At 42.6% G+C, this 15095-nt stretch overlaps 1 protein-coding gene across 3 annotated transcripts in view; it reads left to right on the forward strand.

The window, feature by feature from the left end:
• LOC124721572 (regulator of gene activity-like) overlaps nt 1-15095 on the forward strand; it is a 105513-nt gene that overhangs the window by 39631 nt on the left and 50787 nt on the right. For all 3 annotated transcript variants that reach the window (XM_047246615.1, XM_047246614.1, XM_047246613.1), the window contains exon 2: nt 6674-6888. In XM_047246615.1, the coding sequence (XP_047102571.1) occupies nt 6674-6888 (215 nt within the window). The remainder of the gene's footprint in view (nt 1-6673; nt 6889-15095) is intronic.

Here is a 15095-nt window from a genome sequence, read left to right on the forward strand (position 1 = left end):
AATGGTAATCTTCCTTCTGCTTTGGTCTCCATAGTGAATTTGATGTTCAGATATATGGAGTTCAGGTGTGTAAGGAAGTCTAGGAGCTTGTTCCTTCCATGGGGTCAGATCATGAACGTGTCATCCACATAACGGAGAAAACAAGTAGGTTTCCAATTGGATGATACCAAAGCTTCCTCCTCAAAGCACTCCATATAGAAATTTGTGGCCACAGGCGAGAGTGGGCTCCCCATCGCGACCCTTCTGTTTATCCATAGTGTTCTCCATTAAATAGAAAATACGTGGAGGTCAGAACGTGCCTTAAAGGTCGGTCGTCTTCTCATCAAATTTCTGTGCAGTAAGCTCAACTGACACTCAAAGAGGGACCCTGGTGAATAATGAAACGTCAAAACTCACCAGGATATCTGAGTCTTTCAGCTTGAAGTTATCGAAGTTTTACGAAATCCACAGAATTATGAACGTGATGAGGGCATTTACCCATATAAGGGCTTAGTAATTTGGCCAGCAAATATGTAGGTGCCCTAATGTTGCTGACAATTGGGCAACAGCACCTCTTCTTTGTGGACTTAAGGGAGTCCATAAAATCTGCCAGCCAGTGTGGTCGAGAGGTTCTAGGCGCTACAGTCAGGAACCGCGCGACTGCTACAGTCGCAGGTTCGGATCCTGCCTTGGGCATGGATGTGTGTGATGTGCTTAGGTTAGTTGGGTTTAAGTAGTTCTAAGTTCTAGGGGACTGATGACCTCAGAAGTTAAGTCCCATAGTTCTCAGAGCCATTTGAACCATAAAGTCTTGGCGGTACAGGTCCTCGAACTGTCAATTTCTTGGCGACACCCTCTGGTAAATCCATGCCCTTGAGAAGAGCCCTAGTCTTGTTCTCCCCCTTCTTTGTAGGGCCAGCATTGATCTTCCTGTAAGATTTTTCATTTAGCAGGCTCTGCTTCTTCTCAGTGTAGTCCTTATGGGAAAAAACAACCATAGCATTGCCTTTGTCAGCCGGTAAGACAACAATCTCAGGGTTCTCTTTCAGGTCTCGAATGGCTGCCCTCTCCCTGTCGGTAATATTAGACTTGATTGGTTTAGTTCTCATCAGAGCATGGCAGGTTTCCCAGCATACTTCAGCTGCACTGACAATGTCCGCTACCGGTGTGAACCTAGGCGTGGGAGCAAAATTAAGTTCCTTCTCCAGAACAGAAACTGCATCTTCAGTCAGCTCAATGTCCATGAGATTGATGACCATCTTGCGGGAGGCCTCCAGCGATGGTTTGCCAGGGAGAGAGAATTTAGATATCTGACGTCCCAAGGCCTTATTATGTGCAGAATTGGTGGTCAACCAGGTAACACAATCAGTCCAGTCCCAGGTCTTGGAATTAAAATGATTGGCTAGTTGTAGATGTAGTTTAAGTATTTCCTGGGTGTTGTAATCAAAGCTGCGTCTGGTAAAGTGCACCATCTCGCAAACCAAGGTGAGGCCACACTTCTGCTGCAGAATCGATGTGATACGTGACCTTAGCAAAGTTTGGCACAACGTGATCGGTATGACATCTCTTCAGAAAAGCAAGAGCACTCAGCAAACGCCTCCTTCAGTGGTGCAGCTTGTCGAATTTCTTCATGATGCGATACATCTCCTCCCCGTAAAGGTATATGATGTGATTCTTCAGTTTCTCCTGGCGTATTTCTTGCTCGGACAGTCCAAGGGTGTACTGCTGGTCCACAGTGTTAAACGAGTACAACATTGAGTCTAATTAAAAAGACGCTCAGCAAAGAAAAAAAAAATGGGTGACCAAGATGGACGAGGCAATTACACCGATGCCACCACAGATGCCGACGCCAGCGTGTCAACGACCGCTGACGTGCGGCTGCGGGGCGGACCGTGGAGAGAATGCCTCACAGGGGGAGGGGATTAGAGACACGGCTGCCCGCCCTCAGGAGTTCAGTTCATCAGTGCACCTTATGATGGCAACATGTCTGGTCGTCAAAATATTGTGCCTGTTGGACACTATGGACCTGCAGTAGACCTGTGGACTGTTCGAGCAAGAAATACACCGGGATAAACTGAAGACTCACATAGTATACCTCTACGGGGATGAGATGTATCGCAGCATGAAAAAATTTGACCACCTACACCACCGAAGGAGCTATTTGCTGAGTGCTCTTACTTTTCTGAAGAGATGTCGTGGCAATCAGGTTGTGCCAAACTTTACTAAGGTCAGACGGAAATTCATAGAGTAAAAGAGAAGTAATATCCCATTCCCCAAGGAAGTGTTATAGGCCCTCTATTATTCCTGGTCTATAATAACGATATAGGAGACAATCTTAGTAGCCGTCTTAGGTTGTTCACAGATGATGCTGTCATTTGCCATCTTGTAAAGTCATCAGATGACCAAAACAAATTGCAGAATGATTTAGATAAAATATCTGTGTGGTGTGAAATGTGGCAATTAACTCTGAATAAAGAAAAGTGTGAAGTTATTCACATGAGTATTAAAAGAAATCAGCTAAATTTCGATTGCACAAAAAGTCACACAAATCTGAAGGCTGTTAATTCAACAAAATGCTTAGGGATTAAAATTACAAATAACCTAAATTGGAACAATCACGTAGATAATGTTGTGGGCAGAGCAAGCAAGACTATGATTCTTTGGCAGTCTCAGAAGGTGCAACAGGTCTACTAAAGTGAGTGCTATTCTGGAGTACTATTGTGCAGTGTGTGATCCGCATCTTGTGGTACTGATGGATGACATCAAAAAAGTACAAAGAAGGACAGCTCGTTTTGTATTATCGCAAAATGGGGGGGGGGGGGGGGGAGGGGAGTGCCACAGACATGATACGTGAATTGGAGTGGCGATCATTAAAATAAAGGCATTTTTTTGTTAGGACAGGATCTTCTCATGAAATTTGAATCACCAGTTTCCTCCTCAGATTGCGAAAACATTCTGTTGGCATCCATCTACATAGGGAGAACTGATCATGACGATAAAGTAAGAGAAGTTGGGGCTCGCACAGAAAAATTTGAGTGCTTGTTTTTCTCGCGCGCTGTTAGGGCGTGGAACGGTAGAGAGATAGCTTGAAGGTGGTTCATTGAACCCCCTACCAGGCACTTTATTGTGAATAGCAGAGTAATCATGTAGATGTAAGTCACATCACCGATGAAAATGTGTGAGTGATCATGGCAGATGGTCTTTTAAGAGGACTGTGATGAAAAATAAGATGACAGCTGCAAAAGTCACTACAGAACTGAATGTCACACTTTCAAACCCTGTCAGCATAAAAACATGAAAGAAGCTCCATAAATAAGGAAATGAAGGGCAACCTGGAATTCCAATACTGATAACCTCACTGTTGAGTGCCCATAACTCCTGGAATTCCAAAACATCAGTGATGTAAATGCCCATAACAGGAAAACAAAGCTATAAAACCTGGACTATGGAGTAGTGGAAGAAAGTAATTTGGTTGGATGAGCCTTTTTCACAGTTTCCAGCTTCAGGCTGAGGTTAGATCTGGCATACGCTGTCCCGTGCCTACGAATCAAACTGCATGCTACGAAGAGTAAAATATGGTGGGAGTTCTGTGATGATGTGTGCAGTCAGATTGTGTTATTCCACGAGCTCTGTGTTTACTCTGCAGGCCAGCTTATTGCGAAGGATTATGTGACAATTCTGGCTAATCAGATCCATCCTACGGTACAATATTTGTTTCCCAACGTTGATGCTGTGTTCCAACATGACAGGGACACTGTTCACACAACTTGCATCATGCAGGACTGGTTTGATGAGCATAAGGATGAATGGACACCTCTCCCCTGGCCGCCACTGTCAACAGATCTCATTATTATCGAACTGTAGTGATCTACTTTGGAAAGAAGGGCATATGATTGCTATCCCCCTCCACCACTGCTACCTGAACTTGCCACTATTTTATAGTGCGAATTCTATAAGATCCCCTCAGAAATCATACAGGACTTGTATTTAACCATTCCGAGACAGCTGTTTTGAATACCAGTGGTTTTCCCACACTGAATTAGATGTGGTAATGTATAGTTTTTGGTATTTCCAAATTTTTCTCGAAGTGCCCCGCCCCCTTCCCCACCCCATGTACACTCTACTGAATGTTGCCATGGCTGTCTTTTGTTGAGCTCACGTAATTGCTATAGGTTAAGTAAATAGTTGAAATTGTAAATGGATTATAAATCTGAAAAAAGTCCATTATGGTAATTAGTCTAAAGCATGTTGTAATGAGGGGGGTGGTGTGGTCACTTTAATCACACATTTTGTAGGAATGTGTATACTTCTCCTTGTCATATTCTGGATTTAATTGGACTCCATGAATGAAGATCACCACCTGTCCTGATTACATGGTTGTCAATGAATAGTGGCTGAAAGTATGTACAACAGACTGGAAAGCCACAATTGTTTGAAGAAGAAAACAGCATCTACATATTACAGAAGTTCACAATCACAACTGATACCCTACTGAAATGTGGTTATATTTTAAGAACAAAACTATTGAAACTGAATTTCTGTTCATTATATTGCAAATAATGTTAGCCATGCTGTCACAGTTGTTGGGTATCTCTGCACACTTCACATCATGCTGGATTTTGTAACTAGAAGAAAGTTTGAGCTTTGACTGTGGGCTAACAGATGGCAGCACAACTTCCAGATGGAACTGGAAGGCTGTGTTGCTTTAGGCGTGTGTAAAAGATCTCAACAAAAACTGTTTGTAATTGTGTAGTGAATCAGAAGGCATCAAAATTCAGAGTTGTGCTGCTAGATTAGTTACTGGCATATTCGGGCCACACCACTTACAAAAACTGATGACAACTGGGAGAGGGGTGTTTTGACCACATGCCCCCCCATGTCAACATCCAGTGATACCCAAGAGCCGAGGATGACACGGCAGTTGGTCAGTGCCGTTGGGCCTTCAAGATCTGTTTGGACAGTCTGTTTGTTTTAGATTCAATCTAAATGTGAGAATTACGGAAATGCTCTATGAACTCAAATGGGAATCCTTTGAAGGAAGAAGACATTCATTTTGCAAAGTACTATTGAGAAAGTTTAGAAAACCGACATTTGCAACACACTGAAGAATGATCCTACAGGCACCAACATACGTTTTGCATAAGGACCACAGAGATGAGAAATAAGGGGTCATATGGACTCATATGGACAGTAACATTTCCTTCACTCCATTTGTGAGTGGAATGGGAAAGGGAATGTCTTGCACTGGTACAAGGTACCTTTTACCAGCACCATATTGTGCCTTGTTGAGTATGTATCATAATTGTAGATGTAGGTGCATCCACCTTTTGTCATTGATTGACCAACATTATTTCACTTGTGTGAGACATTAAAATATGTGCTTTTATTGCCTCATTACCAGCTCTGTGTAGAAAATTACTCTCTTTCTTGCTGCAAATGATAATCCCACTGTTTAGTGCAGATTTAAGAAAGCCAGTCATCGTAGCTACCAGTTGTTTAACTGTCAAACACTGTTCTTTTTCAACCTTGGGCACCTCAGACGTGTAACTGTGATCTCACCATGTCAACAAGATTGCAATTCTATGGTAAGATTATTCCCACTGTAGTTCAATACAAACTACCTAGCCATCTTTGTCAAGTGTCAGCCCATTTCCTGGCTTGTGAGATTACTCATTGAATCCTATTTTGAGTGCACTTGGGTGCATTGGACAATACCTTTCCACTGGCAGTGTTAGTTGCATTAGCTTTAAATAAGCTGTGTGTTCAGTTGCAGGAAAGTTTAACATACCCCTGCAGACCGTACAGATAGAATACCACTTTACATCCTTTCCATTACTGTAATGAAAGTAGTTTTATTTGGTACTAAACTCTTTATTTCCTGGATTTTGAATGCAGGTTATTGTATATGATAAGACATACCACTTCTGATAGAATGTACGAACTGATTATTTAACGAAGCTCTGAGATATGAGATTCCTTTTGGTCTCAAATAATTTACGTATGGCAACAGTTATATATTAGAGAGATTAAGTTCTTTTCCTTTTGCAGTAATTAAATTACACGTGACTGAATACTGCAATTAAATTGCACATGACTGAATACTGCACAAGTTCCATGTACTACCCTGAGCATAAGTGTGAGCTGGTAAATCAGAGAGTAAAGAAACAGTTCTGAGAAAAGATTATGAAAATGAGGTGCTAGTAAAAATAATAGATTACATGCATTTGTGTATTGATTGAATGTAGTTTATTGGTATTTTGAATGAGATCTTTCGTTTGCTGATTTTCAAGATTTTTGCTAGTAAAACTCAATGTTACGCATATAATAGTACACAATACTTGGAGGAAACCCACATCTATAATCTGATCAATTTGACAATCCATGTATTTACTACAAACACAAGTATCATACGAAAAGTTTGAATTGCAGGTCATTAGTTCATTGCGTATACCATAGATTATACTGTATTTGTAATAAGTGTTGTTAAATGGCTCACAAAGTAACGTATTTTTAGTGTATATTTGCCTAAACGTGTACTTACATTAAGTGTAATTGTGATTTTAAATCTGTTAACATGTTCACACACACAAACGCAAAATATATATTTTCTGTTCAAATTCCTCTGTGTATTAGGAGGAATTATCAATCAGAAATAATTACAATGATCTCAAGTGATGAGGGTGGTGTCTTTCAGGGGTTCGAATTCGATGGGAATGGGTAGCTTCAGCATACAAGGACGTACCTATGGCTCACAAGGATCAATAAACAACTTCCATTCTGTGTTCAATGGTGGCGGTGATACCGGTTCGCCACCTGTGCTTGATTTATCGGAGTTTCCCTCTCTGACCAACAGAGGGCAACCTGAGCCCGTACCTCAGCCAAGTCCGATGCAGAGCAAACAAACATATGGTAAGTTGGTAACAACACTTTCAGTGAATTTGAAAAATGTTGATATTGATTTTGTATTTACAGTCCAACACAGATTTTGTAAGTGTTAATTTTCTGTTTGCAATAAATGTTACCTGGTGACATCTGGTACTACTACTACCACCACCACCAAAATGTAACTCTCTCTCTCTCTCTCTCTCTCTCTCTCTCTCTCTCTCTCTCTCTCTCTCTCTCTCTCTCTCTCCTCTCTCTCTCTCTGTGTGTGTGTGTGTGTGTGTGTGTGTGTGTGTGTGTGTGTGTGTGTGTGTGTGTGTCAAGTAGTGCATCAGTACCAGATTCCACGACCAGGGGCGCGAGCGTAGTTAAAATGCCTACTGGTGCGGAGTGTTCTTGCTGTGTGTTTTGGCTGCAAGTGATTGGCATAAATTCCACAGATTATTGATGATGATGATGATCATCATCAGATGATTTACTACCAGAAAGTTGCTGCACCACCTCATTTCCTCACAGAAGTTAGAGGTTTCCTCAGTAATCACTTCCCACGTCCATGGATTGGCCTTGAAGGACAAATCATGTGGCCACCTCGCTCCCCAGACTTGACACCACAGGATTTCTTTCTCTTGGGTTTCATTAAAGACTGTGTATGTTCCTCCCCTACCAAACAATTTAGCCAACCTGAAGAATCGAATCCACACTGCTGTTGCAAAAGTTCTGCCCGATCTGCTGCAATGAATGTGGGAAGAAATTTATTACCAGGGGGATGTCTGCCACATCACAAATGATGCATGCTCACATTGAACCGAAGTGACACTTGACACTTCTATGTGAAACTTGAAGTTGTTTGCTACAAGATGACACATCTATTGATTCTGTTAAGTTATCTCGATAAATTTCCATATCATTCCACTATTCTTAAGTCCTTTTCAACTCACTATGTATGGCATCTCTATCAATGACATGAGTTCATAGAACACACAATAATGTATCTATAACTTTTTAAAAAATCAAAGAAATTAAAAAACATTGGATTATGAAATTGCAGAATGTAAGTAACAAAGGAAATGATGACAATAATAAACAAAAACCTTAGGATTTTACTTTCTCTTACAAATATTAATAATGGGCAAGGAAAGGGGATGATGGCAGTGATTACCCATTAGTGGCAACCATACTGGCATCTTCCTTTTTTTTTCTGAAAGCCCAAAACAGGAAGGCTGGATCACATAAAATATCTGAATTTGGTTCAGTTGAACAGTTTTCCTATTTTCTCAATTAATGATAGGAATTAGAAAAAACTGTTGACCCAGAGGAGATTTCAGTATGATTGACTGTAACAAGTTAAAGCTGTACACTGAACCATGATTTGTTTGAACTCTGATCGCGACTTTTTGTGGGTGGTGTGCTATTAATGCAAAAGGCAGGGATCCAGGTTTGAATCCATTTCACATATATGGTGCACAGTCACACTCTTATAGATGTAATCACAATGAAACAGATTGGCAAAGTAAGAAATATAGTTCAGACTTAGGCACTAGGTTTCTCGTCAGTTGATGATCCTGGCCTACTCCAAGCAACCTTCAAAGCTCAAATCGCATTACATAAGTGGTAAGAACATCAAACACACAGATTGTGATACCCCATGGCATCAAATAACCAGAGCACTCACAACTGATGGCAAAATCTGGGAACTTGCTACTAAAATCACTGCTCTCCGTGGTAGACATGCTTCTATTAGCACAATCTGTGTTAGAAAACCTCCTGTCCCGTGGCTGATTACTGCATGTCATCAAATAATGAAGGATAGTGATATTGCTCATAGACATTTCAAGGCGAACATGAACTTCAGGAAGAATACAGAAAGCTATGAAGTCAGTTACACATATGCCTTTGCAATGCCATAACCAGCATGCTTATTACCTTGTATGCAGACAAGACTCTATGCAAGAATCTTTGTAGCTTGGGTGTCAAAAAGACAAAATCAGAAACTGTTTTTCGGTTCTCAACTGATTAACTGAATGACTTCTTCTCTGCACCCGCCAACCCCCGTGCAATGAAGAATTACCCCTCACAAGAATCCACAAACTACGTAACTAATCATGGCACTTTCCACTTAGAACATGTAACAATAACTAAAACGCAAAAATCTATAATGACAATTTCATTTGAAGTGTTAGCGTAACTGTGATCAAGAATGACACTGATAACCTAGTACCTGTCTTAACTGACATACTTAATTTTTCTCATGTGAATGAAATGTATCCCACTCCATGGAATAAAGCAGTCTGAGCTATCCATAACTGGAAAAATACACCACCTCACAGTGATTACTGACCAATTAGGTTATTATCTCCTGTTTTTGAAGCCCTGGACTATGTTGTTAATGACAAAGTCATTGAACACTAGAGTGAATTCAGCCATTTTGACAAGTATGTCTGGCTTTTGTAAACACCATAGCACAAACACTGCACTAATTAAGGTAACTGATGATCTAGAATATGCCATGTAAAACTGAGAGACCACAGTACTGGTGCTAGCAAAGCTTTTGACACTGCTAACTTTAAACTAAATGCAAAACAGTCCATAATTATCTTAAGTTCAGAGTTTTGTAAACAATTGCTTTCTATGCTGCTCGACGGTGTTCTGATAGTGTACAGAAAACAGCAAAGAATGTGGGTGTAACTTTGGATTAGGCTCTCAATTGGGCAGAGAATAACATTGCCATGTGCAAGAATACTTTTTCAGTACTTTTTTCCACAGGATATGAAGCATAAACTCATGCAAGCACTCATTCTTCTGAACTTACATTGCAGTGATTTAATTCAACATAGCATGAGTAATGAAAACACTAGACAGGACCAACCATGAATACTTGTGTACGTTACAAGTGCAACATTCATCAGTATGATAATGTCTGCGTCATAGGCACAGTCAGGGTGGTTGCTGCCAGACATGTTACATCATTACCACACACTGTCTGCTTCATGGGTCCTCAGTGCATAAACAACTCAGTACCTCACATCAGAGTTTTTAAATACCTTACATGTGCCATCATAATCAAAACACAAGGCCCCACTTTTCTAGTACCCTTGCTGAGTCCATTCATGAAATAAAAAACGTTTGTAAACTCCTTTACTGTTGTGCTCTCTGGCTCAAGTTGTCCTGCATTCTACACACAGTTAAATGTCCTGTTGCTTTTAAGAAGTTGAAGCACTTCCTTCCATCATCTTCATTATGTTTTCCTCAGAAACTAATGTATATGGCAAACTGTGTGTTACCGTGTTTCTCTTTCCCTCCTTCCTTCGCCTCTTTCTCTGACCCCTATTGCTGCTAGTATCCTTAATTAAAAGCCAACTGTATTGTAAGTTTTAATTGTTGTACCTGTCATGTATCAATACAAACTCTGTGTGTGTGTGTGTGTGTGTGTGTGTGTGTGTGTGTGCCCTTTTTTTTCTTAACTTGATATCTTTGGGAAATAATTCACTGGTGATTGTTCCTTTCTGGGAACCATTCATTTTTACTTGGTAAAGATTCCTTTTTTATCTAATTGTGAATCTTATATATATTTTACACATCTCATTTCTACAATGAATAGAGCCCAACTATGGGGAGGGGGGTATTGTAGAAATTCTCAGAAAGCATCATGTCAGTCAGGTGATGTGACAGGCTAGTGATTGTGAGTCAGGTACAGAGCAGGCTGCATGGGAGTACAGGATTCCGTAACCTGTTCACAACCCAGCACAGACCACCTCAGTTGTCATTGACTTTCAGGGGGAGGTTCTAGTCACAGCAAGTTTCTAGTTATATCCTAGCACTGGCATTACTAGCATGACGTAACTAGAAGTAAATTGTCATCTGTGAAACATTAGTGTCGACATTTACTGTAATTCTTTGTGTACTTCTCTGTGCCACAGGAGCTTCCCCATTATCATGTGAGCAGTGGTGAGTTCTGCATCTACATTGATATTCCGCAAGCCGCTGTACGGTGTGTGGCGGAGGGTTCCCTGTACCACTACTTGTCATTTCCATTCCTGTTCCACTTGCCAATAGAGTGAGCAAAAAAGACTGCCTATATTTCTCCATATGAGCCCTAATTTCTCATATTTTATCTTCATTGTCCTTATGCACAATGTATGTTGGCGGCAGTAGAATCATTCAGCAATCAGCTTCAAATGCCAGTGACCTCCATAGTATTTCTTGAAAAGAGTGTCGCCTTCCATCCAAGGATTCCCATTTGAGTTCTCGAAGCATCTCCATAACACTTCCGTGTTCTTCAACTCTACCGGTAACAAACCTAGCAGCCCACCTCTGAATTGCTTCAATGTCGTTCTTCAATCCAACATGGTACGACTCCCAAACACTCTAACAGTGCTCAAGAATAGTTGCGTTAGCTTCATATATGTGGACTCCTTTACAGGTGAACCACTCTTGGGTAAAATTCTCCAAATAAATGGAAGTCGGCCATTCGCCGTTCCTACCACAGTTCTCACATGCTCGCGCCACCTCATATCACTGTGCAATGTTACACCCAGATATTTAAATGACTTGACACTGTCAAGCAGGACACTAGTAACACAGTATCCAAACACTATGGGTTTCATCTTCATACTCATTCACATTTATGGCTAGCTGCCATTCATTACACAAACTGGAAATTTTGTCCAAGTCATCTTGTATCTTCCTACAGTCAATCAACTTAGACACCTTACCGTACATCACGGCATCATCAGCAAACAACCACAGATTGCTGCCCACTCTGTCTGTGAAATCATTTGTATATATAGAGAACAGCAGCAGTCCTATCGCACTTCCCTGGGGCACTCCTGAAAGAACTGTTCTCTATGAACACTCACCATTGAGGACAACATACTGGGTTCTATTACTTAAGAAGTCTTCAAGCCACTCACATATCTGTGTACTTATTCCATATGCTCGTACCTTCGTTAACAGTCTGCAGTGGGGCACCATGTCAAACGCTTTCCAGAAATCTAGAAATATGGAATCAGCCTGTTGCTTACTCCCCATGAAGTTTGTCATAAATAACAGTGAAAGACAGCTCTGATTACCCTGCATGTCAATATCAGGAGATAATGAACCGCTAATGCTTAAATGCATTTTTGTACCAATTCGTTTAACATTACCTAAGGAGGAAGCGAATTGTCTCACACCCCAAAAGTGTTGACAGATTTACTTTTTTTAAAATATATTTACAAATTCATTGTCATACTAGCTTACTACCTATGCCCATCTTTAAAACTCTAAATATGTTTCATTTTAGTTAGTACTTAGAGGTTTTATTTTGTAGGAAACTGAGTCCACATTTTGCATTCTTGTAATATTTCCTGCTTTTAAGTTCACCACTTGCTCCATCATGATGGAGTTTTTAAAGCCAAACTAGACATTTCCCCCTGCGGGTTCAGGGGTAAGAATAGGCCCGAGGTACTCCTGCCTGTCATAAGAGGCAACTAAAAGTAGTTTCACACGTTTCGGCCTTTATGTGATGGTCCCCTGTAGGATTTGACCTGCATTCTTCAAAATTTTCCCGAAGAGCGAGCCAAATGGGGAAGGGTGCCTTACATGGTGCATCGTGTCAATCATGCTTTGAGATCTTTAGCCCACTTACTCATCGTCGCATTTCAGTCCCGCTCATTCTCCATCTCTTGGGCAAGGACACCTTCCTGAGTGCGTTTTACACCTTGCACTAAGCAGTGTCTTTTTCTGTGTCTACAATGGCAATTTGCACCTGATACCCAGCACGGTAGCCAGTCCGTTGTGGTGGGGCCGCCATGTACCCTGTTGGTTGTAGCCCCCTGACCACACAAGGATGATGCCCGCGCTGTTAACTCCGCACGTATGCCAAGGGATAGATGCCCATCCTCCTGGGGCATCAGGACTCCCGGCAATGGCCATCCTGCCAGGTGGCCTTTGCTGCAGCTGGGTGGTGCCTGTGGGGAGGGCCTCTCGTCAGAGTGGATGGCATCAGCGCGGATGACACACGATGAAGTGTAGTCCATCATCTCTTACTGGTGGTGAAACACCAGCAGTCTCTAAGCGTTCACGAGCTCAATTCAATGCACAGAAGTAAGACACCAAATCGTTCCCCTCCCTGGCCACACCATGGGTGGAATGTCAGACTAAGGATGGCAGCGGATGTTATTCGCCCCATTACCTTGTATGTTAGAGAGCTGATGGGGATCTTTAATCACGATGAAGCCTCAGTTTTTTTGTTGAGCATTTAGAGGACAAGTTGGGGAGGTGGAGGGCTTGTCCAAAATGAGATCTGGGTCAGTCTTGATCAAAACAGCATCCTCTGCCCAGTCACAGACGTTACACGCTTGTGACAAGCTGGGGGATGTTTCTGTAACCATCACGCCACATAAGAGCTTAAATATGGTCCAGGGTATCATGTTTCACAGGGACCTTCTTTTGCAGTCTGACGATGAGCTGCGCGCCAATTTAGAGCAGCGAGGTGTATATTTCGTCCAGCGTGTCCACTGGGGTCCGAGGGATAATCAGGTTGCCACTGGTACATTCATCTTGGCCTTCGAGGGTGATACATTGCCCAAGAAGATCAAGGTGATAGTCTACCACTGTGATGTAAAGCCCTATATCCCTCCCCTGATGCAGTGCTTTAAGTGCTGGAAATTCGGTCAAATGTCTTCCCGCTGTACTTCCAGCATCACATGTTGAGATTGCGGATGCCCATCTCATCCCAATACTCGATGTGCCCCACCTCCCATCTGTGTCAACTGCAGAGAGCACCATTCACCTTCCTCGCCAGACTGCAGGATTCTCCAGAAAGAAAGGAAAATCATCAAACACAAGAACCTGGACTGACTGACTGACTTACACTGAGGCTAAGAGAAAATTGGAACGCCCGCATTCTGTAACGTATGACGTCATCGTACGCTGCCGCGACAACAGTTTTGGCACCATCAGCTCCGCCAACCCCAGTCACCTAGCCGGAAGACTACACCTGCCCTCTTGATAGTGGGGGCAGTTCCCTCCCTGTTGCTCCTGCACCACCTACTTCAACAATAACACCCCCCCCTTCCCCCCCCCCCAACCATTGGGGACGTCCGCCCCCATTTCTAAGCCGGAGAAGTGTAAGTCTTCTTTAGGCTTTTCTCGCTAGGAAGTGGTCCCTTGGGTCACTCCCTTCCCAGGTTTCTGCTAGTGGGACACCAGTGGCTGACGAGCTCAAAAGCAGCTGGTCGTAGAGCTTTACGCTCATCCTCAGGCCTGGAGACTGAGCCAGTGAAGTCCTCCCAGCCAGGAAAACCCAAGGAGCAGGGAGAGAAATCCAAAAAGAAGACCCCTAAGACCAAGGAATTTGCGGTGGCACCCACACCACCACTACCTACAAACTCTGCGTCTGAGGATGGGGTGGAGATTCTGGCATCCGCTAATGTCCTCGATCTTGCCAGACCCTCAGACACAATGGATATAGCCTGCTCAGGTAAAAAGTCGGTGGCAGCAGGTGACCCTGAGGTGTAAACTGGAATTGTGGTGGTTTTTTCCACCGCCTGACTGAGCTACGGCAACTGTTAAGCTGCATTGCCCTCCAGGAAACCTGGTTCCCGGCAATGCAGACCCCTTCCCTTCGCGGCTGTAAAGGATATTACAGGAACTGTAGTGACCATAACAGTGTCACGTGGAGTTTGTGTTTGTCCTAAACCCAGTCTGTAGTGACACTGTGCCCCTTAAAACCCCTCCTGAGGCTGTTACTGTCAGAATAGGGACGATGCAGGAAATAGCCTTTAAATGGCTCCGTGACAGCATTTGCCAACTTATCAAACGACAGAAGCAGGAGTGTTTGGAGAGACACATCTTGACCATTGGGTGCCATAAGTCACCTTCCCAAGTCTGGGCAGAGATCAAACATATTTTCGGGTACCAGACCCCAATAGGTGTTCCCAGTGTTACCATAAATGGTGTGTTATCTACAGACGCAAACGCAAAGGCCGAGCACTATGCTAAGCACTTTGCTTTTTGCACTCTCAAATGGTGGCTGGAAGGCCAAGTCCTCTCATTCACTACACGCCACAGTGAATACTACAGTGCCCCATTTACAGAGTGGGAGCTCTTCAGTGCCTTTGCACATTGCTCAGACACAGCTCCTAGGCCTGATCGGATCCACAGCCAGATTATTAAACATCTCTCACGTGACTGCAAGCGACGTATCCTCATCATATTCAACCGTATCTGGTCTGATGGCATTTTTCCATTGC

This window comes from Schistocerca piceifrons, chromosome X, assembly GCF_021461385.2.
Source record: "Schistocerca piceifrons isolate TAMUIC-IGC-003096 chromosome X, iqSchPice1.1, whole genome shotgun sequence".
Classification (NCBI taxonomy): Eukaryota; Metazoa; Arthropoda; class Insecta; order Orthoptera; family Acrididae; genus Schistocerca; species Schistocerca piceifrons.